This window comes from Amphiprion ocellaris, chromosome 6 (assembly GCF_022539595.1).
Source record: "Amphiprion ocellaris isolate individual 3 ecotype Okinawa chromosome 6, ASM2253959v1, whole genome shotgun sequence".
NCBI classification, from domain to species: domain Eukaryota; kingdom Metazoa; phylum Chordata; class Actinopteri; family Pomacentridae; genus Amphiprion; species Amphiprion ocellaris.
Genome location: NC_072771.1, coordinates 38,109,101 through 38,135,989, shown reverse-complemented (window position 1 = coordinate 38,135,989; position 26,889 = coordinate 38,109,101). Strand labels below are relative to the sequence as shown.

Sequence of the window (26,889 nt, the reverse complement as noted above, 5' to 3'; positions counted from 1 at the left end):
CAGGTTTACTGACAAAAATGTAACTCAACCTGTTGTCTATAGATTGAGAATCATTTCCCGTCACCTCCTGGTATGACAAGTTTCAACACAGACACGTGTATTTATGTTGTGTTCTAGAAGTTTTCCATGTAGCTTCCACCACAACTTGCATGAAGCTATGAATCAGAGAGCCATTATAATTAATATTTATGTTCACTTTTACAGATTTGTCATAACAATCAAGTCATTACGTATATTTAAACAATTCAAATTATGCTCAGAAAGGTAAATATGTTCCCTTGTTGCTGCTGTGTGACTAATTCAGACTCATGTAGTTGAACCAAGACGCCTTCTGCTCCAATAATCTCACTCAGTCAGGACAAATATTTCTGGGCGACACTCAACACCATCAGCAGTTGGGGCAAGTAAAGACAAACAGAGGAGCTGGAGGCGCCGACAGTCATGTGAGTGTGTGGGAGGATGATGACGTTCTGCAGCCGGAGCTCCACAATGAGCCCAGAGGAGTGTAAATAACATCGGCACAAACTGGAGGAAAACACGACCCCACAGTCCTGGTTTACAGAAACTTATCTGGTGTTTTCACTGAAGCAGTCTGTTGTACTCATCGACATTTGAACTTCTGCAGGTACCGTGTCACAAACTCTGAGACGTACTGTCAAATACTGTAAAGTGCAAAACTAAATCTGCATATAAAAACCTATTTTAAAGATGTTTTTTGTGATTTTTGCCCACTTTCGCTTTAATTTCTGTTTAGACTTTGTTGTATGGAAAAAAAATAAACAAGAAGAAATATTTAAGAATATGGTCAATTTGTTAGTATTTTAGATAAAAGCCTAAGACATTTTGCAGTAATTCCAATATAAAAATACACAAAAAATAATGCAAAAAGGGATTTTATCCGCTTTTTTTGATCAGAAATACAGCTTAACAAGTAACTAAATATGAGAACCACACACAACCTTTAATGTTACTTCATACAATTAAATGTTTCTTAAATTTAGTCAAAGCCCAATGTGAATTAAATTACATTTAATGACTTAAATGATCATTTTCCTCTAGATTTTCATTGTGTTGCACTACAGCTGCCCTGTTTGTTAAATTATGCACAGTAATCATAGCTGACAGCACATATAGTCTCTTTTACACTTCATATATGTGTTTATTGATCATAATATAGCCTTCCACCTGTAAATAGTACTTATTATGTGCCATTTATACTGATATTGTCATACCTGCTGTGTAGTTTGCATATGTCACAGTAACACTTGCATTTATGTCCAATCCTACTGGTCTATTATTTACTCTAAACATTAGTTTATCTGCACGTGTCTTTATATTCTTGTTGTTAAATGACCGTAAAGGAGAATCTAAACTAGCTTGGCTTCAACTGTAGAGCTGCTTCAGGAGCTCATGTCACAAAAAAAATCAAAACCACATTTACCTAAATATCATATTTGATAGCAAAAGCGGGATGTGGTTTTCATTTCCTCTCCTCTGCTGCATTCTCATCTACCTTTACGGTTTAGAAAACTCTCCCTCCGGCACGGAAACTCTCTAATTCAGATGGAAAAAGCATTAGAGAAAAGTTAAACAAACACAGTATTTTGGGTATTAGATAAAAAAAAAATTGTTAAAACATTTTGAGATCTTTTCAATCCCCAGGTTGGGATGTAACATTAATAGGATGAATGATACGCAGAAAACATCATATTGTGATGTTTTTTTACACATATATTGTGAAGACAGTCCAAATTTTAGAGGGATTTGGTCATTTTTTTTGGTCAAACGAATTCAAAAACATGTCATTTTTGCTGTTCCCAACAAGCTTGTTCCCTCATATGTGGAGAAACTGCTTTGTAGCATCATAAACTGAAGATTTTCTATCAGAAACCTTTAAAATTTCCAGCTGTACATCTTCAATTAGATGGAGACGGTGGCATTAGGTAAAGAATTTATTATAAAATGTATTACACTATAAAGTGTCAGAAGTACTAAGAACATGGCATTCCAAGACATGCTAAAAGAATGGAACATAAATAGCGACAGAAAGACTTGTGCAACGCGGCGGTCAGACCGAAGTCTCCGAGGGAGAAATTCACTCCAAAGTAAAACCATCTTTCCTCGTCTCTATCTCACCTTCAGATCCACCCGTTTTGGTCGGACTCTCTTCAGAGGGGAAATGGAGACAGAGTTGATAATATTATTCTCAGCTTTTACAAAATAATATGCCTGAAACAGGAGAACCAGACATGATATTCAGCTCCCTTTGTGACACTTCTCAGCTTGGAATCTGTACAAGGTGATAATAATAATATGAGAGGAGTGTGTTTTAGGCACACAACATTGGCAATGATAATACACGACTTCAATGAAAGCAAGAAAAAAATCATTAAATTGAGTTTGGGACATTTCATTTCATGGTGTTTTTGTACACATGTTGAACTCTCACCTCCACATACCTTTCTGTGAAGTACATTCATTTTGCCTAAACATGTCTGGGCAAAAAAAAAAAAAAAGTTGAACATGAAGTCGTGAAAACAGGCCTCGAGTATTTACATGACAGCTGCAGGTTCGCTGTGTCGATTGGCAAGTTCAGGCCGAGACGAAAATAGTGAGAGAAGTACAGCATTGGAAACAGATGGTAACACTGGAGGAAGTGAAGCAGACACCGAATACTGCACTCTGGCACGGAGCTCATCTTCTGAAAAAAAGGCCTTTTACATCCATAAAATCGAACTTTTTTTATTTTCGGAATCTTCCCAACATCAACACGTATATGCACTGAAAAGTTTCTCTGGTTCCAAGTGAAGGGCACAAACATTAGAAAATACCAGCATACACAAAAGTGAAAATGCTTCTTCTGGGACATTTCTGTCATCAGCAGCCTTTGGCCTTTTTTCTTCTTCTTAAATCAGCTAACAATACTAAGTTGACGCCGTCTCTTCCCTGCTTTTTGCTGAGCAGGCCGAGCTGCAGCTTCAGGTTATAAAAAGACAAAGTGAAAGGAGATGTGAAGCCACGCGTGGCCGGCCAACACTGACAGCGATACCGAGAGGAGCTCAAATTTAGCTTGACGGAGGTGGCGTCGATGCCACTGTGCAAAGAATCTGACACTGTGGACGGTAACTGGATTGTTGTCGTCCCTGTGTTGGTCCGCTGACCAACACAAAGCTGTCGAGGAAGCATTAAAGATGCGCAGCGTCAGGAGTGTTTACTGTAACAAGCTGGTTACATCTCAGCTTAGTAGAAAAGGTTAGAAATGAACCCAATTACAAAAATCACCGTTCTAAATGTTACTTTTTTAGCATTTTGGTGGCACTTCCTGTTCAAAGTTAATAGTTTGGGTTCTCAGTCGGACCCTGGAGCTCAGCAGCGTTAAACTCCACCCTGTCTGCCATGATGATTTCTAACATCAGTGCTTTCTGCAGATATTTGTCCCCCACTGCAGCGAGGACTCTTCAATAAGACACTATAGAAAAAAACTCTCCTTCTGTAAAAATGGCTACAGTTCCCTTTGTGTGAATGGAAATAGATGAAGTGAAAACATTTATAGAGATGCTTTTGTTTACAGGCCCCACAGTTTCCTCATATTTATACATCAGAACATTTAGAAAGTGTTCAATCCATTGACTGTATACAAAGATGGACTAAATGGCTGTAAACATGTTTCTGTCTGCTGTAAAGTCGGACATTTTAGCATAAGAGGACCATCTGTTGGCTCACAATCTCTACAACAGAATGGTGTGATTGCACCCGTTATCATTCTACTGTAACACTATGTTTTTATGTAAATAAGTACCCCATTGCTGGTCCCTTGTTTTGGTGTAACATTTAAAAGCAGGGAGGCGAGCACTGTCAGTAAAATTCCCCTGCTCTGATCTAAAACTTTGTATTTTCAACATTCAAGATGCTGTCGCTGTTAAAAGGTAATTTTGAATGCAGATAGTGAAATGGGAGGAAAAAGCCACGAGAAATGTGCGCCGTAAATGACCCAACAGTCAACATCTGGTGGGTCAGACTAATGGAGATCGACTCCCATTTAGAATCAGCCTTTTAAGTGGCCTTTCGAGGAAATGCAGTTTTTGGCATCGATGCAGGGCTGCTTTCTAAAGCTACAAAAATGATGCATTTCTAATGAATCAATTCCAACTCGCTGTGAGAATAAAGCAGAGAGCAGTAGAGTCACTAACAACTACTGTGCAAACCAGGAACAGTTGAGTCAGTGTCTCGAGTCATTAAACTCAGCTACGTTTAGCCCATTAAACTCAAATAACAGCCTCAGCATTTGGTCTTATTGTTCTCTGAGTGTAGTAAATGTGAAGTTGAGGCTGAGAGTAAACGTCTGAGTAGTTTTAGGACTGAGAACTACTAAAACAGCCCTGATTATATATTGAATATAGTGTGAGGCAGCTGTAATGTAACGTACTATTATTCCTTAAGGTGTTTTGATTTGTAAAAGTTTGAGATGTGAGAGTAACAGAGGAAAAACTCATTTCATTTGCTAGAAAATCCTCACATATAATAACCTAAGTATAGACATTTTTAAGACATTTGAGCATAAAACTGTCCATCCAAACTGAAGATGCTTGTTTGCTACAAGACAAAGACACTGCAGAGATTACAGCGTTGCTTGTAAATGAGAATTTAGTCTCTCTATGAGAAAATAAATGGAAAGGTTTAAGACTGTAACAGGCGAGATAGACACTAATCTAACTGGAGAAAAGTTGGAGAAAATCTGAAAACTTTAGAGTCCGACTCGAGACAGAAACTGGATTAGTGTGACGTTACGGAGTTTGTTCAACAGTAAACTTTAAAGGAAATTATGAGGAACTTCTGGGACCTGTAAATAAAGAATTAATCCAAAAACTAATGCACAAAATATTTTAGTTGCTCCATTATTTGGATGGATGGATGACGGAATTCAAGATTAGCTTTAAAAACCTTCGAGTACACCAGTTAAACATGAATGGAATGTTTCCCTTTGACCTACAGAGCTCATCAACTCTCAATCTGTTTTCTAATAAACCTGCAGCTCTGGTTGCTTTGTGGAAAGTGAAATTCAGTTTTTAAAATCTTACAACATGAATAAAGAGTTCATTTTTAATGTGTAAAATGGCCTTTTCCTTTCTCGTGACAGCTGCCTGCTCTTAAACTTGTTTTGAAATTGATTTTACTATTAGTGTGAACAAGGCACAGGTCTTCAAATGTTTGGAAAGAACTATCGTTTTTATAATAACAAGACTGTTTGTGCTCTTTAGGGAGGTAGAAGGCCACGAAGGCACTCTGAAAAAAATGCTGTTAATTTATTAAAAGCTAAGCTGAGCGGCCAAATGTCAGTAGAACAGAAGTGGGGAGGAAGATGAAGTTAAAAGGAACTGATGGATGGAGCCAGTAAAGACGGCCGCCTCCTACACGTACAGTGAACCACAGAGTCCTCAGTGTGGTACATGAGGATGGAGGTCCATCTTCTCAGCCATCCATTCATGTGCAGATTGTTTAAATGTGCCTTTTCCTAACTGTTAGCTGTAGGTGTGAGCGTGCAGTAGAGTCGGAGGGATTATTAATAAGCAGCACAACGAGATTTAAGAACAGAATTAAAACACAGGATTCCTCTTTGGAGCTCAGGACGTTCAGTTCTTTCACAACATTCATAGTGGAGGGAAGGGTCGGCTGTACAGGTGTGGAGAGCACAAACACAACATCTGGTTCATACGCCAACGTGATGGAGCGATTAAAGAGCGAGCAGCTGGACTCTGGAACGATTGCACTTCTTTCACACACAAGTCTGTGTCCAGTTTTGAGGGAAAATGTCACATCAGCTGAAGTATCTGATGTTTGGCGAGCACAGAGGGCCTCCTCAGCGGGATATGACGGAGCTGATGGAGTTGTACGACGTGCCGCCGTTGCAGGTGGGCGGGTATCCGTTGGTGGCTCCTCCCAGCGCCTCCATGTTGACCCTAAACACAGGAGACGCTTTGAGGAGGAAGTCCGCTGCGTCTCGGCGGCCGAGCTCCCTCAGCTTGGCCATCAGAACGCCGACCGTGCTGTTCGCTCGGCCGCTCCACTCCTGCAGCAGCGCCGCCGTCGGGCTGGGCTGCAGCACGGCCTGCTGGGAGTCCGGCTCCGAGTCCAGCTCAGGGGCGCCGTTCGGAGTCCCGTTGCTGTGTTTGGCCACCAGATCGGTGAGGCCGAGGTTCATGGCCAGCAGGCACCAGTCTTTCCCTAGAGCGTCGGGGGGGTCCAACATGCGGCAGAGCTTCCTGCGGGCCAGCAGGGGGACGTCTGAGATGTGGACGTCCGTTCCCAGAATCCCCTGCTGGTAAACCTCAGCGCAGCCGAAGGACAGGATGCTGCTGAAGCTCTCCCGGTAGCCGCCCATGGTGTTGGTGAGCGATGTTTCCCGCTGGACTTGAGCCCGGAAGAAGTCTTTGGGTTGGTAGATCATGATGGGGGCGTGATGTTCCCGCAGCTGCTGAGGACTCAGGTAGTATTTGGCGGTGAGCTGTCCGGGCAGCGTGGAGGCCAGCAGGTTCTCTGTTATACTACAGATGGTGTCCAGCAGGGTGTAGCACTTGGCCCGCTCCGAGTCGTGTCCGCGGACCTGGATCTCCACGCCCTGGCCGTGGTTCACCAGCAGGATCATGGCCTCCACTCCTGCTTGGCTCACTTTGGCTCCGTTGGTCCACAGGTGAATATCTCCGTCAATGTCGTCGCTGCCCTCCTCCTCGGGCTTCTGCTGGTGGCTCCAGCGACACAGATTCACCTGCAGCTTGTGAAAGAGGCCACAGGGGAAGGGGGTGAGGTGCTCGGCGGGGACGAGCCGGACGCCTCCGTAGAGCAGCGACTCCTCCTCCTCCTCTTCGGTCCAGGAGCGGTGGAGGCCGTTGGTCTTGATGAGGGCGGGAACGTCCACCATGGAGGGGTTGGTGGCGTCGCGGGCGCAGACGTCCATGGCGTCCAGGATCTGCAGCAGCTCGTCCACGTCGCTTTCGGGCGCCAGAGCCTGAACCTCCTCCAGCCTGTAGCGCCCCCTGTAGTGGTGGATGGCCTTGGGCGTCTCCACGGACAGCAGCTTGCCGAGAATGTTGCTGCAGAGCCAGCGGGGCTCCAGAAGAACGACGTCCTGAACCGTCTCACTCTGCATGATGTTGATCTAAGGAAGGAAGGAGGAAACAAGGGAAGACGGAAGGAAAGAAGGAGAGTCATGAGGAACAAGTATGTAGAGAAGAGAGAGGGGAAAAGATGTGCATCGAAAAACTAATGTGAGAAGAAGAGTCGAAAAGTGAACTTAAAATGAATCAAATGTGTTGAAAAAGAAGGAAACAGTAAGAGGAAGAAAAGACTGACGGCCACAGAGACCACTGTGCTTCAAAACTGCAAACAGATAAGAAACTTTTGGTTCCTCATTTGGCTTCCTGAGCTGAGTCTTTGGGCAAACAGAACAACAAAATGTTGGTGCTGCAGAGGTATTTAAAGTAATCATTCACAGATGAGCACGTTTTGTGCATTAATGAACCAACAGTGACCCCTGGTGGAGGCCTGATGGACTGACATTCAGCTGGTAAAGACGAAAATTTAGCAGAGAAAAACACCAAACTTTCACTCATGGTTCCTGTTTGCGAACTCACCTCCCCCATGCTGTGGAGCTGCAGGGCCAGTGATCGGAGGTGATCCTGGCTGACCAGCGGGTTGAGGTGCTCCTGGACGTCGCTGACAAACTGCTGCCATGACGTGAGCTGGTTCGGCCCGCTCAGCTTCCTCCAGGCCGGCAGGGTGGCCAGCAAACGCTCCGACAGCAGCGTCATCGGACTACACCTCTGCAAAGAGAAGAAATAAGTCACTGTAAAAATTCTGTGTTGTCCACATAAAAATAACAGACACTGTATGCTCTATTAGACTTTATCAGTCTTTAGTTCATGTTACGCACTTAAAACCCTAACCCACAAAACTAATACAAATGTGATTATTTCCATTCTGTTTTGAAGCAGACAGTAAAACCAGGATGTGAAACATTTGGGATAAACACAGGATTCAGAGCTCACAGAGATGATGTTGCTGCGAAGCTCCTGCAGGTGAGTCCTCAGCAGCTTCATGTCTTTGGAGTTTGAGGCTCCGGCGTCCATTACAAACAGTTTGTCGCTGATCTGCAGGTCGTTCCCAAACCTGAAATAAGGAAGCACCACATAATTAAAATCACTGAGCATTGAGATAAATGTATACATGTTTCAGCCACCGAGAAGATGCTGAGGAATAACCAAGCGCTCCACCTGACTATTTTCATGCAGATGTTTGATGGTAACTAGTAATAAGAAAATTAATTAATTGTTAATATAATGAAATTAATTTCCTATTCATGTCTCTTTGGTGGTTTTATGAGTCATGATCATTTTACACTCTTGACTTTTGTAGTGGTGATTTGGAAAATGAGGATTCACACAAGCTTTACCTGCTATAAAACCCAGACAGACAGTGTGAAGAGTTCATTACTGATTTATACTATTGGCAGAAATGACTGTTGGAACATCTTGGAACTAGTTTCTCTGTTTGTAATGTGCTGCAGACAGATGAGTTGCCACAGTGTTAACCTACAAAACCACAGTTCACTGGAGGCCAGAGGTACATAGCGGTGTGTCTGTTCACTCATACAGTGTTTGCTCAGTTCAGTCAGCAGCTTGGTGAGAGCACATTAATCTGTTAGAGAAAGCTTCTGATACTCACTCATCTCATGTATGATAATAAAACCTAACCAGGCGAGTTGAAAGCTTGACAAGACATTAATTATTGTTGAAGCTTAATAAGTTCCAAATTGGAGGCAGACATCAGAACCCAGCCCTAATCTGACCTGTTCCGGACTTCTTTGAGCAGAGCTCTCTCCTTGTCGTAGCTGAACTCTCCAGAAAAAGCTCTGGGGACGTCAGCGAGGTCAGCATGCGTCGCCACCAGGACGACCACGAGAGGCTGCTGGATCCGACCTCCGAACGCTGGAGAAACACAGAAAAAACCCATATATGCAACTGTTAATCACACAGGTTTACACATTTTGTGACAACCTAACAACAATATGACAACAAAAACACAAAATGCAAGAGGATGACTGCTGATTTCTGACATTTAACATTTAATTGATTCATTAATTAAGTGTCAAATATTACATTAATCGACAACTAATTACATAATCTATTCACCCATTTGAGAAATTTCTTTGGAGAAAAACAGTGTAAATCCTCCAATTAGAGTTTCTTAATGTGAATATTTTCTGGTTTCTTTCCTCCTCATAGACAGAAAAAATGATTTCTTGGCCTTTGTGAACAAAAAAACATTTCAAGACGTCATTGTGGACCTTGATCAACATTTTTCACAATTTTAAATAGACCAAACAACTAACTGATCAATCCAGTAAATAATCAACATACTAATGGCAAATCAATAGAAAAAATCATCAATTGCAGCCCTGCATATCTCTGTTGTTGGGAATGTCCAATAAAGAGAAAGTTGAATATGAACTGTGGACAGATTCAAAACAAAACTACGTGTCTCTACACACACACAAGTCAAGTCAAAGTTACTCTTTAGTGAAAATCCTTTTATCTTTACTGATGATCTTATTAAGACAAGTGTTTTTGTCAGTAAAACTGGAGTGAAAAACCCTCAAACTATTCAAAATGTCAGTTTCTTACTAAGAAAACAGACACTATTTCAAGTCTACTGACAGTTCATTTTTGACATTAATGAAAAGATGTTGTAAAGACTCAACAGGTATTTTTTTCCTGTAAATAAATCTGATAATATTCAGGCTTAGAAATACTGTAATGAGGTATGGAGGGAATTTGCTTGTAAACAGCTGCTCAAATATGTGAACGCTGTAAAAATTTACAAGAAATACTGGAGTCTTGCAGTTGACATCACACATGATTGTCAGGTTAGAGGATGGAAGGATGTAAATAGCAACAGCAAGCAAACAGCTCAAAGTCTGGGCAGCAGAAATGCTTCCCAACAGGGCGGCACTAAATCCTCATCACCACATATTTTAGGATGACAAAACATATTGCTACACTACTGTTCAAAAGTTTGGAGTCACTTAGAAATGTCCTGATTTTTTGAGAGAAAAGCAGTTTTTTGTCAATGAAGATAACATTAAATGAATGATAAATCCAGTGTAGACACTGTTAATGTGGTAAATGACTATTGTAGCTGGAAACAGCTGATTTTAATGGAATATCTCCATAGAGGTACAGAGGAACATTTCCAGCAACCATCACTCCTGTGTTCTAATGCTACATTGTGTTAGCTAATGGTGTTGAAAGGCTCATTGATGATTAGAAAACCCTTGTGCAGTTATGTTAGCACATGGAGAAAAGTGGGAGTTTTCCTGGAAAACATGGAATTGTCTGGATGACCCCAAACTTTTGAACGGTAGCGTATGTTCATGCAGTTGCAGTAATGACAGGTGTCTCCTCACCGATGTTGTCCTGTGGCAGGGTGAGAGCTTTGAGCAGGTTCAGCCAGTAGGTGATGTGACTCAGCTGGGTCTCATACGGCTCCTCCAGGCTGAACAGAACCAGGTGGATCGCTGTGACGTCGTTGGCCGCAAAGTAGTCGTAGGAGCAGTAATAGACCGGATTCCCTGAAAACTCCCACACGCTGAAATCGCCCACACCTACGGAGAGGGAAATACATGAGCGGTATCACAATTTATTTAGAAAATACAAGGTTAACCATGAATGTTGACACTTTAAAATTCATTTCACTAACGTTCAGGTCTAAACTCTCACCGTGGATGTTGGCGTGCTGGATGTCGATGGCCTTCGTGGCCTGTTCGTCGGCGGTGGACAGAGCGTTGTGGACCGGAGAGAAAACCTCCAGGACTCCTTTGGTCAGGCTGGGCTCGAACATCATGCTGCGACTCCTCACGCTCACGTTCTCACAGCCTGGATACAGGTTGGAAATGCTCACTGACACTAAACACAGACGGAAGGAACAGATGGAAACAGTTAATTATGTCCACAGCAGGATTAGACCTAGTTAACTTTCCATCTATTGTCAAAAAAAACAAAAACAAATCTAGCAACAGAAGCTGGGAATCTGATGCATCACGTCTCAAACTCTTTCAATGAATCGTTTTTGCTTCATTATTTTCAACAGGTTTCTGCATTTGTTCTTTCACTGGATAGATTTCGTGTTTCCCTGCCTGAATTCTCTTTTAAAGGTGTTTCCACTTTTCACAACATTTTCAATCTGTGAAACAACAGCTGTTGGTTTCTATTATAAAAACAAGTTTTCTAAAAGCCAAAAGTAGCCTGTGCTTCATTTTCAGTCAATATGCTACCAATCTACTGATATTAAACACGCACCAACAAAAGACTAATTCAATATAAGATTACGTTAAATCAGAGTTGAGCAAATAAGTGAATCTAGATTCAAAATTAAATTGAGCTCAGTTGCAGAATTAAAAACTAATCTAGATTGAGTAGATCCATGTTTAATGATTTGAGCCAACATTAAACATTGTTATCAATACGGAGATGCTTGCTTACACAACTTTCAAGAAAATATTAAATAAATAAAAGTTAAAATTTAGAGTTTTGAATAAAAAATAAACTGAGGATTGAAGAGAAATTAAAATTCAATGTATCTTAACTTTAGGATAATTTTAAAGCTTGGTACAACATAATTTAAAATTAAAGAGTGATTTATTTCGGTAGCATTAGAGGTTTTTTCAGTGTTGATGTGAACAAAAAGCGAACTGAGGCCGAGTCTTCATTATACTCAGTTCAACCTACTCCTCTACAACAGATCTGCACCCAGTTATCACCAAATCACTGCACACGTGCGAACACATGGGGGCGCTATTTCACTGCAGGTAAATCCACTGTGCAGACACAACGTCTGATTTCTTTGACATGCTGCAGGACCACACCTACAGTTTGTTTTTGTGGTCTTGAATCACGGTCAAAACTGCCTTTTTTTCCCTTTCGTAGGTTTCAAAAATGTGTTTTGTTCCACATTTCCTCATGGTTGCATAATCAGGGCTGTAAAGAATGAAAAAAGAACACATGCAGTCTGATTCTAACAATACAGTATAGTGTGAATGCATCTTGTGACAAAACAGTCCTAAATGCATATTGAAGTAAAGTATGCGACACTGAAGATTCAAATGAACTGTTCAATGTAAAAAACTGCAACAGAGTAACAGTAAAAATGAAATGTTCTTCACTTCAGCTCCAGTAAAATTAGTTGTACTGGTTTTGTTTTAACTAGAAATCTTGTGATCTGTGTGAAATCACTGTAAAACATCAGTTTCAAATGAGTAGCAGGGTTAACAGTAGAGCCTCTCACTTGTTGCTTGGAAATATCTTATTATTAAACACTACAGTGCATGAAAAACTGACTTATCGGTTATGTGGGGTTTCTGCTTTTAGCTCAAGCAGCTTTTTTAATAATAACAGCTGCTGCCGGTTCAGACTTCAGGGATGCAAAGCTGCTCATATGTCTGCGTCAACACCTTTTCTCTCCGTGAAAGGGTGATTTGTAAGTGTGGACAAGTGAAAACTGAGGAAGCCTTTCATAGTGCAGCCTCTCCGGTGTTTCTCTCAGATCACTGTAGTGAATAAAAGAACTAAGCCCAGAAAATCAATGCACACAATTCTTCTTTTAGGTGCCAGTTTGTGTCCAGCAGCTCTGTGAAGTTACTGATGAAGGTAAATATGTACATAACACTTGCATTAAGTCTTCTTGGATATGTATAAGCAGCCAAACGGACATCATGGCGACACTTTCTCCCTATCAGCACCGTTTCTTTGTGTTTCACTGTGGACTCATGTCACGTATCGCTGCAGATATAACACAGCGTCAATACGGACCATTACTGAATTCAGCCAGAACTGAAAGAACAAGAAAAGGCTCTTTCAACGGCCCTCCAGCCCTGACAGAGGCTACAGATTTTCAGATAGTATAGAGGATGGGATCAGTAACTCTATATGGCTCACGCAGCTGACCATTATCGGAGCGAGTATCGCGTCTGTCTGGGAGGTAACGGCTCCGAGCGCCGCAAAATATACCGGTTAAAGGAGGCACAGTGCTACATGCATGTGTGTAGCAGGGAGGGCAGGTAGAGTGCAAATGCAGAAAGACAAAGTGTGAGTGTGTGCAGGTCCGCCTTGTTTACACTACAGCCAACACGTCAGGGAGTCTTACCACACACCTGTCCCTGGTGCCGCACTGACCTCACGAAAAGGTAAAGACTAAAGACAGCTAAAAACACCGAGTGTTTGTGCTTTAAGATTGTAGCCAGTGCAGTAACGGGGTTAATGTTGAGGGTTACTAGGTTAGTTGTCAGAGTGAATACCGGCTGAGCAGCTGAGCAATGTTTACGCCGGTGCTTTTCATTTTGATTGTGTGCAGCACTTTAAAAGTGTCTCGTGAATACAGGGTTTGTAGAAGAATTAGACAAAGTGGCTGCTGTTTATGTTTTGCTTTCAGCCTATTTGCAGTGAGGTCGCATCCATGAAAGGATGGTGGTCTGCCACAGTCTTTTATGAGACGCCCACAAGGGGTGACCTGAGTGTCACAATCTGCAAAGACGTCCTAACATAAACTGTATGTAAAAGATGGATTGGGTTACTTTTATCCCCTCTATTATCACTTTTCATCCCTTTCACCCCCATCTTTTACACCTTTTCACCACTTCACCCTCCCCATCCCCACATCTCTCACCCCTTTCTCACCCCTCTATCCTCCCTTATCCAAAGGGCAGCACGGTGGTTCAGTGGTCAGCCTCACAGAAACACTTCCACCTAATTAAGCTTATCAGATACTCTAAATTGTCCCAAACCCATTAGAAAATATGAAGGATTACACTTTAAATAAATTGTGTATTAATGGAAACAGTCCTCTAAGCAGAATAGAAAAACAGTATAATAACAACAACAATAAGACTTGCAGTATAATCAAGACTCAAAGGTGCTCAGAAAATCCTGAAACTTTGCCTCAGAAGTGGTGAAATATTGTACTTTTTACGGCTCTTCAGCATGAGCGTTGGGAAAAGAAGGGAAAAATATACACAATTTTTTAAAAATTGTAATCTTTTTCATTGTAGAACCTTTTCAAAACTCCAGAAACCTGTAGCAGTAGTTTTGTGTTTGTCATACCTGCTCGAACAGTAAAATAACTTTATTTTTGTGACCAAGTAATTCATACTGAAATGTATTCTGTATGTTTAGTTTTGTATTATTGTGACTATTCTTTGCACTTCGACTTTAGGCACTTTTGTAGATTTTGCCACAGCTTCTCCCAGGTAAAATAACCCTGTACTTAACAATATACAGCATCTGTAATCTTTTTAAAATTTTAGTTTAGAGTTAAATGTGCGTTTTAACCTAAAGAACTGATGTCTCATCCTATAAACAGGAAACCAAGTTATTGTCAACTGGTGTCATTTTCATGTTTGAAAATCTCTTCACACTGAGAAAACTGCTGCAGGTCATGGTGAACTTGATGAATTACAAATGTCTGAAAACAAACACTCCTACAACGCAGTGCATGGAAAACGAATTCTTTTGAACGGTTACAAATGAAGCAGAATAAATAACGTGTGTCTCGTACCTGCAGGTTTGGAGCTGATGGGGGAGTTGGGGTGTCGGGCCGTGTTGGTCATACGTGTCCTCCTCCTCCTGAAGAAGCTCCTCAGGATGCCACACTTCAGAGACTCCAGCAGGCTGCTCTTCCCGGCTCCAGAGTGTCCGAACAGCTTTAGTTTGATCCTGGGCTGGACGGTCTGAGTGGGCCGTAGCTGCTGGATGTAGCTCAGTTTGTGGTTGTCCTGACCCAAAAAACACAAACCACCACATGAGAAGATTTATAGAAAAAAAAAACACTAAGAGTTCAGATGGCATTTATCTACTGTACAGCATGGAATCCCACATGCTTTTCAAGGAGCCTCGGAAATCAGATGACACACTTCAATTCATCAGAGTTTGCTCCATAAACTTCTTTGAGAACTTCCAAACACACCAGACAGCAGCATCTGCAGGACAAATTCTATTTCATGTTTTTGTATATATAGTAGAATTATTAGTTTGCTGAATTTTACTGCTGCATCGTGGAGGGGTTCTATGGGTCGATACAAGTCAGGAATCCTCCTACATGATAAAATGACTGTTGTTTAATAAAACATGTGGACTGGAAGGGTTTTTTGTTGTTGTTAATTGAAACGTAGGACAATCAGTTTTTTTTTTTTACTTTTTGAAAGATTGAGTTCAGACACAGTGGCAGCAGAATAAGCAAGACATTCCAGTTAAGCCTCATCCATCCAACATTTTCAGCTCCTCCTGGGGATCCCAAGGTGTTCCCAGGCCAGATAAGATATATAATCCTTCACAGAGTTCTGATTTTACCCCAGGGTGTCCTGAATGTGCCTAAAAACCTCCAAAAAGAGGCACCCAGGAGGCATTCTAATCCGTTTTTTACAGATGACATGGTTCAGTTGAGTTATTTCTGTGGTTCACACCACATCACATGATCCAATACAACAGACAGATAGTTTAAAATGCAATGTGGAGAATACAAACATACGGGTGAAGATTGTATGTGTTGGACAATAAGGAACAACAATACAAGCAAGGCAGGTGTAATATGTGCTGAAGGGAAGATGTAATTGTTTTAACCCTCTGAACCCTAAAACCCACTGGCAGGTTTCAAAGGCATGTTAGCTTAAAGAAAAATCATTCAAATCACCATTTGTCAGAGCTAGAAATGATGAAACCAGACACAATGGTCAGATTTTCAATGGTCCTGCAACTTTCAATTCTGTTGAACTTATCACGTGTGACGTACAGTTGCGTTAGAAAAAACAACATCTAAGCTTAAAAATGTCATATTCCATTTAAATAATTGAATCGTCCCTAAAATGATGTACATTATTCTAAGTTTTTTTTATTTTCTTTGTACAATAAATGATCAGAGTAATTAAATTTTTGCTATTTCTTGTTTTATGATCTATGGCCCTGTCATACTGCAAAAGACATTATTGAATTCCCTCTTCTTTTAGTCACGGTTGTGCTGTTTCCATGGAGGTGCAAGACTTTTTATTGCAGTAAAAAATGAATCCACAGTGAGCAAAAATGTAATCAGAGCAAAAATAAACATCTTGGAGTTCAGAGGGTTCAATGCATTTTATCTGTTGATGGTAAAACATAGGGTTAAACCCCTGTCCACTGAACTAACTCACACATTGAAGAAATGAAATGTAGAAATAGCAGATAAAAAGATATATATAAATGAATGTAGCTCTGTATGTTACTGTTGTGGTTGTTTAATGGTGAAAAAGGGAAGCCATAATGTACACTGTGTGTAAACCATCTTAACTTCACGCAGCTACAGTGATTTATTTCCACTCAATTATTCTGTTTGAGGTCCGTCCTCTTAATGCTTTCTAAATGAATCCTCCCACCAACCTGACAGAGTTCATCTGTGTAAAAAACAGTTCACGTACTCAGATATTTAAACAACAAAAGCCATTTCCAATGGCAGCTGCCTCCTTCAGCGGATAACATTTGTAAGACAGTCGTTTAACCATCCAGCAGATGAGTCACACATCAGAACACTAAGTGGTTGCGTGGGATGAGAAAACTCGTCCGACTCCCACCTGTATTATGTGAAGGCATTCGGTAAATAAAGTTTCTAATTTCGTTAAGTGTGATTCACAGACTACAACTTCTCCTTTATAAATAATTTAAGCTAAATTCAGTGTGTTTTCTATTAAAGTTTTAGGAACAATCCTGGATTTTTTTATCTGTTTATTTGTTGGAGTAGTCCTTCAAATCTGGCGCTCATGTGCCAAATCATCTTAAATTAGCCCAGCATATGCAGAGGATGACTGTTTTCACAGTTGCTGCTTTCATGTTTTCACACTGTGCTCTGAATCCCAGCAGGTTTTCTGGAAAAATGGTTCAGAAGAGAAGTCTACAACATTTTAGATTTGGATATCAAGTCACTGTGGTTTCTTATGGATGTGACTTAAGTCAGACTGGGAACGCTGGATGGATCTCCCCGGAAACCTCTGGAGGGAAAAACTGAATATCATGAAACTGGAGGATTTCAGCTTTGACCGCACTGGCATGTGTTCTGTCAGACTGAAGTGCCTTTGAGCAACGTGCTGAGGCCTGGTCATTTCATTTCACCCTTAGATGCTCCAGTGATCGGACCCTACACTCCTCAATAAGTGGGTCTAAAATGACCCGTATAAGAATCAGTGTGTTTTTAAGCCAGTTTTGTCATTTTGGTGAAAAATAATAACTTGTATTATTGCTTGTATTATATTTTTGTCCACACAAGAATGATTTAATTTTTAAAATATATTTATTTTTCACTTTATAACAGATTTGGAACATTTTGATAATTGAAAAAGAAGAATATTACACAGAGCAGCAACAAAAGAACGTCAACATCCATTTTGTTGACATTTTTCTCCTCTTTTCCTCCACATTTGAGCATTACCTCTTGTATGATATCAGTGATAAAGTGCTTGGGGTAGTAATACAAATAATACAATTTCTTTAAAAGTGTAAAATATAGCTGAAAAATTTAAATGGAATGACATTAAAAACATGTTTTTTGAGGAAACGCTGGAATATGAAAGATATTGCAAGAAAACGACCTCACCGGGTCATTTTTGATCCACTTATGCATCTAAGGGTTAAATGACTCTATATGTCATTGAAAAAATGGCTGCCAAAATCTTGCAAACATACTTCCAAAAGTTATTTTAAATTCTCTTATTGATGATTACAGCAACCTAATGAATAGCACCTTTTCTTGAGAACATATTAAAAACCTGTTAGATAAGGTTATATTCAGCTTAGAGCTCAATTCGAACTCATTGCTGAAATCAAAATGTTTTGCTTGTCAGTTCTCTGTATTTTCTTAAATGTGCGTGATGTTAGAGATTTCAGTTTTCATGTGTAAAGAAAGCAGTAGACGTGTGTGTCATCAGAACAATACAGCATCTTTAACTACAGATAGCTAAATTCATCACTGAAAACACGGACAATCTCACTGTAAAACAAGCAGGGGATCCGAGCACAATCACTTCATGGGTTTGAGTCTTTAACTTCTTTAAACTAAAGCTTCCTTAAAGGTTCTTAACTTTCTCTGACACTGCAGCCACATTCATCTGTGGCTCTATTCCAACATTTGTTTCTATGCTTTCGGACCAGTTACAATAAAACCCCTGAAGTTTTGTTTGAACTGAAGTCTCAGCTTAGCCTGACCAGTAAGCAAAAAGAAATCAAACTGACATTATTCTGATAGACGGAATTGGAATTTTTGCATTTCTTTTCCACTGATACAATTATAAAAAATGATAATCTGTTGTTGTGCTGCAGTTTTTATCAAACAAGCATGTTTCTCTACGTATGGCAAATACGATTTGTAGCCCGCAGGATTTCTGTAGCTTTAATCACAGGTTCAAAATGGCAGCTCCTGCAATCTGAATATTGCACATATATTGCGATTTTGATTATATTTTAACTAACTGTTCCTTCCTCCTGTCGGCCCAAGTACTTATAATTTCTAATATGTCATTGTACTTGCACAGATCACATCTGTCCTGCATGTTTGCACTCACTAAGTGACTCCCAACAGCACACACCTGTGATAAATATCCATCTAGAGTGACGCTCAAGTCTTACAAATTCTGATTTGACTGTGTAGAGCAAAAAAATGAGACCTTTTTCTGATTTAGAAGAATTGCTGTTCCTACTATTAAGACATCAGGTTTGGCCCACGTTGCCCTGCAGCCTGAACCCAGCCTAAAGCAGCTCATACAGTTCTAAACAGAGCTGTTTTACAATCCCATCTACCTGTACGTGTTCAACAAAGTGCTTTCACAAAGTCTAAAAACAGCAAATTGCTAAAACCTCACACCTTCCTACCTTCCTGAAACATCTCTCCTCACCTGTGAGCAGAAATAGATCAAGTGTGGTGACTGTGAAACCTGATGTAACTTATAAATTTCCCTTACGGCATAAATAAAACATTATCTTATCCTCTCATGAAGCGATGTCTTCCTTCTTCTCTTTGTTGCATTTGAATAATAATGTAATCAGGGACTTAATTAGAGACAAACTTAAGGTTGTGCTGCTTCCTTCTTACCTTTTTAAGCTTGCCCAACAATCCAATTATGTGTTCATGTTGATCGGTAGAAGCCAAATCTTCTGCTGTTTTTCCATCCTGAGAGAGAAAATAAAGCAAAAACAGAGACAAATCATGAGCAAACACATTCTCTTACATTTCCTTGGGCTGTTTAAATGTCTATTCTGTTATTACTAATGCATATTTTTGTTGACATTTCATTTAGGAAATAGTTTTTTAGACTGTTAAGAATAAATTTATATCATCACCTATCATGCTCCCATCTGATTATCTCTCATTTCAACATGCAGATGGTTTAGTGTTTGTTTTGATTTATTCATAATGCCAAAGTTAGATAAAATAACAGTGGCGTTTAACAACGTTTAACAGCAAATGTGCACCTGCAGTCTCAACAAAACTAACATATATCATTTAAGACTGTTTCTATGTTCACGGAAGCCGACACAGTTTGTGCATCATTATGTTTATTGTGTGGTTGTTAATCATCATTGCTGAAGTTTTCTCTTTGTGTTATGTAATTCACAGGTTTAATGCATGATTATGGCTAAAATTATAATCACCACCATTTGGAATTGTATTCCAATTTTAGGAACTATTTATTTATAGACCCCCCTATAGCAAATCTTGTTGTAACATGGTGATATGGTATTTTTTTTTTACAGAAAAAAAAGACATATCATGAGTTAAATATGCCATTACTGAGCATTTCCGCCTTAAAATTGCAGTGTATCATTTAAAATCTCAAAAACACAGTCAGACATGCAGGATTTCATAGGTAACAAACCTAATGAACGTATCCTGTCACCTTGCAGGGTGGAGGATTCTGCATAATTCTTCTGTTTCATTGACTAAATTACTCCTCCTTACTTGTCATTGTGCAGCGGTGAGTATTTCTGCAGTGTTTAAGGAGAGCTGTAGGTGAGCTGGTGTGTCCGAGCTGCAGTGAGTTGAGAGGTATGAGTGGAGAGACTGAGTGCTAAATTACTGTGGTCAGTCAGTTCACATAAAAATTCCATGTAAGATGAATGACGATGAGTCAGACATCATTAGTCAGCCTCGCTCAATATGTCAGACCCCAGAGTCCAATAAGTGCATTGATTAGCAATATTACTTTCATTGTTAGGACGCTAAAAAGATCATTTTCTCAAAACTAAATCTTTTTTTTATTAAGTGAAGACACAAAAACATCTAAACTGTAACTGTGATGCAGAGATGAGTCGTTGAGGGTCTAAACAACGACTGGAGAGGAATTTTAAACAAACAAAGCACTGATTTCACTTCCTTGTTGGGCTATATTCCTTCTCATTTACAAATTTATACATCAAAATACGAATTAAAAAAAGGTTCCTCTTCACCTGAATCCAGTGCATCTACTAGAAGCAAAATATAAATAAAATTTGACCAAAAATGCCTCAGTGGCTGAACATTTCCTTATTGATAGGTGATACAATTTCCAACATGTAGATTACAGTATTAAAAATACTAAACACAAATTACACGCTACTGAACAAAATTATGAAAAGGCAAGCAATATTTTTCGGACACATCATAAGGAAAGAGACCCAAGAATATATCGTCACAAATGGAGAAATTAATGGGAAGAGAGGACGACGTAGACAAAGAATGAAAATGATAGATGGATTGACATCAAGGCCACATATAGAACGGGCAATAGCCACAATTCAGAAAGGAAAAGATTGGATTAGATGGAGAGAAATGATACGCTGAATGGCATGGCACTGGAATGACTGAGATCACAGTATAATACAGCACTGAGAAGCCTCTAGTCTCTATTCAGACAATGAAGTGCAGAAACTCAGAAAGATGTGTGACCAAGAACTACTTTGAAAAGATAGAAATGGAATGTCTAATGTCAGATTTAACTAAGCTGAAACCAAGTGATTGATTATCTACTTGAGGTGTTTATAATGAGCAAAGATGTGGGAAGCCAAAATTGCAATCATAATTAATATTTGATTCATTGTGGAACACTGTGTCTTGGTTTTATACAACTAAGTTAAGGAATCACAGTTGTTTTTCATGTTTTTATGTCCCAAACACCAAAACAATATGATTCGTACATAATCCAGTACCAGTAGTTCTGCACATAACAAAACACAGTCAGTATTTCTGCTGTTATCCATCACAGCTGTGCAGTGGGATTCCAGTAGATGAACTGCAGCTGCATGGCCTCTACAGCACACAATCACACATTTATGCACTCTCTCCCTCTCTTTCCTTCGGTCCCGCTGCTCTAATTTGTTACTCTCCATTTTCTCTTAAACACACTGACACAGAAACACCACATTCCTGACAAGTTTCATGTCTCTTTTGCTACCTGAGCCATCTGTCCCTGTCCGGCTCTGGCTGCTGCTCCACGAGGAAAACCTGCTTCGACAGCCTCAAACATCCACTGAGTGCTTCCTCCCTCCACAGACCGCTGCAGTGAAGGAGGTTTGTCCTGAAGAGGTACCGACTACTCATTATTTTAGCAAGAAAAATTAATTCTGTTTGGAGCTTTGCTAACATATTTTTAGCCTTACTGTCCGCTTACTTTTTTTGCATTTCCGTCTCTGGAGTGCTTTTCTGATAAGGTCACACAAAATTATCAGAGTATGAGAACACTGACCTTTAAGTTGTTTGATTTGGCAGAATATTAAAAATGTAAATGAAGTGCAGCTTGAAACCAAAACAATGACCACTTTAACATGTAAAATGACAGGAGTCAGCTGGCACAGATGGCAGAGTGTCACGATTACTACTACTGATGCTTGGTGGCGACGGATGAACGGCTGGTGTTATGTTTGCCACAACACTGATAAAGAACATTACATCATCCATGTGATCTCCACTGCAGATTCAATATATATGCTGTAATTACTAAGACAAGTTTCACTATCTGGTGACAAAACAGAGCAAATCTCAGAAATGTGGAAACACCATGAGGACTCCTGGGCTGGTCCTCCCTCGGCTGCTCCACAACAGTCCACTGACACAGGCCACTGGACGATGAATTATACATGTCAGTGTGCTTTCTTGATTAAACATGCATAGCACATCAGCTGCCATGCAATATTAACAGCAGGGGAATGTGGACAGAGAAACCTCAGTGTGGAGCAGCTGGCAGGGAATCCTCTGAAGGAATCGTTTCACTTCTTACAGGTTAGTTACAGGTTTTGTTGCTTGTCTGAAGTGAATGAAATACATCATTTACAGGATTAAACGAAAGACTATAATTAAGCAGTTTATAAAACAAAGCAGCACAGCACTAGACTTTGGCGTTTGTGTTTCGAGGCTCAGCTCATATAAAAGAGGAATTTTAGTGCCAAAAATACACAACAATGACAGCATCGTGTCCAGGCTTCTCAAGAAGAATTATTTGTATGTACAAATATAAAGTGTGACGTAAGAAAACGAGGGGAAGCCCAGAGTGTGTTTTCTAAACTAAAGCAACACCTGGAAGTCCTATCAGTAGAGAATAAAAACACAACAGCTGTGTCTATTCTGGACATTAAGTGGAATTAAATAACAGAGGTTCAGCTTCTTCTGCCTCAGTTTACAAACTGTTTTACAGATGAAAAACGACCCCTGGAGTCCACTGAGATTTAACGCATGAGTTGAAATTTACAATGCCAAGGACTAAATGAAGAACTTACATTGTCAAATCATATCAAGTGCTATTTATATAGCGTGTTTTAAAACAACTTGAGCTGACTAAAGTGATATTCAAGAAAGGAAAAAGCAAAAGTATGTGTAAAGTAGAAAAACTGGATAGAAACTTGTAAAGTCAGTAAATATAAGATACTAAAAAACAAGACAAAATAGGATAACAAGTTGTAAGTATGCTGTAATATTGAAATATTAAGACCACTAAGCCCAACCAAAAGGCCTTGAAAGTATATGTGTCTTTTGATTTTTCTTTCAAGATTGAAAGAGGAAGGATATCCTAAGACTTCACAGCTGCCATCGCAATAATTCGATGTACCAGCAGCCTGGATCAGAGACCAGGAACCAGCAGGTGTTCTGAGGATCTCAGAGGTGTCAGGATGGAGTGCAGGTAGAGAAGTTCATAAATTTGTCCGAATGCCAACCTATGCAGGTGTTTCTAAACAAATAAATGCTCTATTTAACAGGTAGGTCCAAGTCCTGTGTTTGTTGAAAAGAGTATTTGTAAAATTAAGTCATGACTGGTGGGCTATATGTGTAGGAAGAGGAGGAGAATTATCAGCTGATGGAGCTGAAGCTTTGAACTTATCTATATCCTCTAATACAGCAAGGGGAGAAAACAGCACAGTGAAAAAATGTGTTATTTGTACATCATTTAGAAGTCATTGGACACGAACTCCCACCAGCATTCTCTGAGGTGAAACACTCACAGCGAGATAAATTGACTGAATCTGACTCCTCGTTCTAACTCGACTCTGTTTGAGCCTCTGCAGGCTGATAAAAGCTCTCAGCCTGCGGCGGTCGAAGCCTCACCTGCTGTTCAGACATGAAACCTAAGTTTTCCTTCAGGAATCTCAACACTTGTCTGCACTAAAATCAACCTTTTACCTTGACTGACACCTCGTTCAATACTTCACTGTACATTTAATAAATAATGACCTGAGGTTTTGTTTTGATCGAGCACGCAAAATAAATCCACGCTACATTTACTGACCTGATATTGAACTCAAAATATTATAGTTAGTGAATAGTTTCATAATCCTCGTCTAATAATTTTCTAGTATTAACTGCAGGAAAGAAAGAAGGCAGTCCTCACAATAAAGATTCAGTAAGTACACAGCTAAATGAGTAACATGAAGAATGTTTCCTAAATACAAGCAAAAAAGTCTAATTTGTCTCTTTAACCTATAATTAGGAGCAAGTTATGTATAGAGTTGTTTAGGCTACTTATTAAGAAATTACAGATCTTTAAAATACAGATTTACCAAAACTTTAAACACCTTTGAGTCATAGTTTGATCACATCAGACGGAGAAAATTGTCTCTAACATTTTTTTGTAAGACAAATTGTTGTGCATTCTAAATTATATGTGAGGAATTATTAAAGCAACTTTCTTTTTGTTTCCCATTAAATTAGTGTTTAATGGAGCTACTTTTTTGTGCATCTTAAACGTCTGAAACTCAGTAAACTCAGAAAAACAGTGCTTGTCACTTGCATGCAAAACCTCATATATCCAGGCTTTGCTTCATTACTGATCTACGTCACCATATAACATGTTTGCATAACGCTTGCTTAGCGGCTGGTTTATTTACTCACTGGAGTGACGTCTCTCTGCCTATACTCAGATCTGGAGTTACAGTACATAACCAGCCTTGCTTCACTTTCGTTGGACCAAATGACTAAATCTGAGCAGACCAGAGTTTTCCCAAGAGGTGCCTTAAAGTGACAGATGCTAAATTGGAGCGTTTCACACAGATAGGGAGAAAAGCTGCTGCAACAATATCCAGTATGTGATAAATGATGTGCTTCTTGAACATTAAAGCATTATAAACACATTGTAGTAGAACCACAAAATAAAGTTCTGAACCCATAAATGTGCATAATATAGGCTCTTTAAATTTGGATAGCCTTCCTGTGTCTTTCTCTGGAGGATAGATCAATGAAACTCCATGCTTCAGCACAAAAGTTCAAGATCCCAGAGTATTCAGGGAGTGAAGCTGCTAAATAAAGGATTTGAATATGTCAATTTAATAATGAGAGCTTGAAAGAGGTGATGAAAAAGCAGATACAGATTGTACAGTAGCTGTAGAGAAAGGGGGTGCTTCATTAAAACTTGGTAGCTACTGAAAGGGAAGTTTAATGCAAGTATCAGAGAGTTCAAGAGGTTAAATGACTTTCTAACACAAAGGGAGAAACATTAAAAATTTTAAGCTTTAAACTCACAGAAGCAGCTCAGTATCAAGAGGGAAATGCAAATAATGAATTTCTGCAGATTAAATCCAGCCTGAGTTTAAAAGTTGCCATCAGCTTTTCTACTTTTAGCGAGCATTTGTGGAAGAATTTGACTTGTTCTGCAGCTCAAGCAGAAAATTAACCACTCAAATCAACATGCAAATAACATTTGAACAAGCAGACAAATTTGTGTTCAGCTTGAGTTGTATAAGAAGTGTGTCAATGTCAAATATGTCCCTGTACATCTGTCATCTGTTCATATACAGAGCAGAATACACTGTATAATTAATCAAAATGTCAAGAAGTTGCATTACATTTTACCGTAATGGTGAAAAAAACGCTGCGGTGTCAGAGAAATTTGTGGTCATGATGCAGTATGTGCTGAGCTGCTGCTACTCTAAAGAGAAGAGGGGAAACTGTGTGGTGACTCACGTTGGTGACGGCGTCGATGTTTGCTCCGGAAAGGCAGAGATGACGAACGACCTCCAGGCTCCCGTTGTTAGCAGCCAGGTGGAGGGGAGTTCTGCCATACTGGGAACACAGAGACAGAAATCAAAGAGTTCTCAGTCAACACCAGAAGACGCCACAATAGAAGAGCTCATAAAGCAGCGGACATGATCTTTACAGTGGAATCTTGATGTTTTTGATTTGAAGAGCAGAATATTTTACATCAGTTAAGGGTTATTCCATCTTAAAATCACCAGGGACCTTCTGCTTGGCTATCTACATGTTTGTATTTCACACACTGAAATTTGAGGCTATGCCTGATCGACGAAATCTCAGGATCCAAATCCTCGTGTTCAGTGAGGTGGGTTGTTGCTCAGAGGCTTCTTATTGTTTCCTGTGGTGAAAGGGATTTTGAAATCTGTAACATGCAGAGAATGAATGAAGAAGAGAAAACTATGTGAAATGTGCTTCAAAAGGCAGTCTATTAAATATTCTGGCAATCCTCAAAAGCTGAGTTGACACAACTGTTCAGTTAAAAGAGAACAGCTGGAGATTTGCTTAAATTTGTCAATTCATCAAATAGACTTAAATACCAGTGAAATAAGAATTAAATCAAATGTGAGCGCACCTTTACGTCGCCCTTCATCGGCTAAGTGATCATATTTGGTAACCTCCGCACACATTAAATATGCCGTTGCTCCCGCCTCTCAGTGAGGTGGAAAAGCATGTGGTTTTCACACAGCCAATCAGTGAAGGTCACTCTGCGTTACATCATACTACATCATGGCATTTGACCAGCAGAGGTATAGAACGCATCAAACTTTCTCTTTTCTCTGAAGTTGGAAAAAGAGGACCTTGCAGCTCGGTTCTCTTCCATATTTGCAGTCGAAACATCTAAACTAACCATGGTTAGTTGACAAAACTCACACATTTTACAGCTGAGTAGTTGTGATAAGTGATGATATAGACATTTGTTGGAATGCTTTTTGATCACTAATGGGCATGGAACCATATATGGTAACTCCACTGACCTTGAATTTGAACATGAAAATTAAAAAGTTTGAAAAATGTCACAAAAGTAAAAACTCTTCTGTCCTCCAATAACACTAGGGATTAGTATTTCATGAGTGGCCCTTTCTGCTGTCACTGTGACGTGGATAAACAGCAAAAAAAAGACACAAAGAGAAAAAAGAACAGAAGAGGAAAAAAAACTGAAGGGAAATTTACACTAATCAGCGTAAATTTAATACAACGAGGAGGAAGAAGAGGAGGTTGAGGACGATAGAGCTGGTCGAGACAAGTGAACCAATCACAGAGCAGAAATATAGGACGGCCACAAACATTAACTAGTTGCAATGCTGTTATGCCTGCCTGTAGAGGCTGTCAGGTCTTTCT

General features: G+C 39.8%; 1 protein-coding gene across 2 annotated transcripts in view; it reads right to left on the bottom strand.

Moving 5' to 3' along the window:
- Positions 1-1,939: 1,939 nt before the first annotated feature.
- Positions 1,940-26,889, bottom strand: part of dapk1 (death-associated protein kinase 1) — a 100,530-nt gene continuing 75,580 nt past the window's right edge. For both annotated transcript variants that reach the window (XM_055011479.1, XM_055011478.1), the window contains exons 18-26: positions 25,480-25,578; positions 19,150-19,227; positions 14,602-14,818; positions 10,773-10,958; positions 10,460-10,657; positions 8,843-8,981; positions 8,043-8,163; positions 7,629-7,817; positions 1,940-7,153 (exon numbers count right to left, since the gene is read on the bottom strand). In XM_055011479.1, the coding sequence (XP_054867454.1) occupies positions 5,858-7,153; positions 7,629-7,817; positions 8,043-8,163; positions 8,843-8,981; positions 10,460-10,657; positions 10,773-10,958; positions 14,602-14,818; positions 19,150-19,227; positions 25,480-25,578 (2,523 nt within the window). In that variant the 3' untranslated portion in view covers positions 1,940-5,857. The remainder of the gene's footprint in view (positions 7,154-7,628; positions 7,818-8,042; positions 8,164-8,842; positions 8,982-10,459; positions 10,658-10,772; positions 10,959-14,601; positions 14,819-19,149; positions 19,228-25,479; positions 25,579-26,889) is intronic.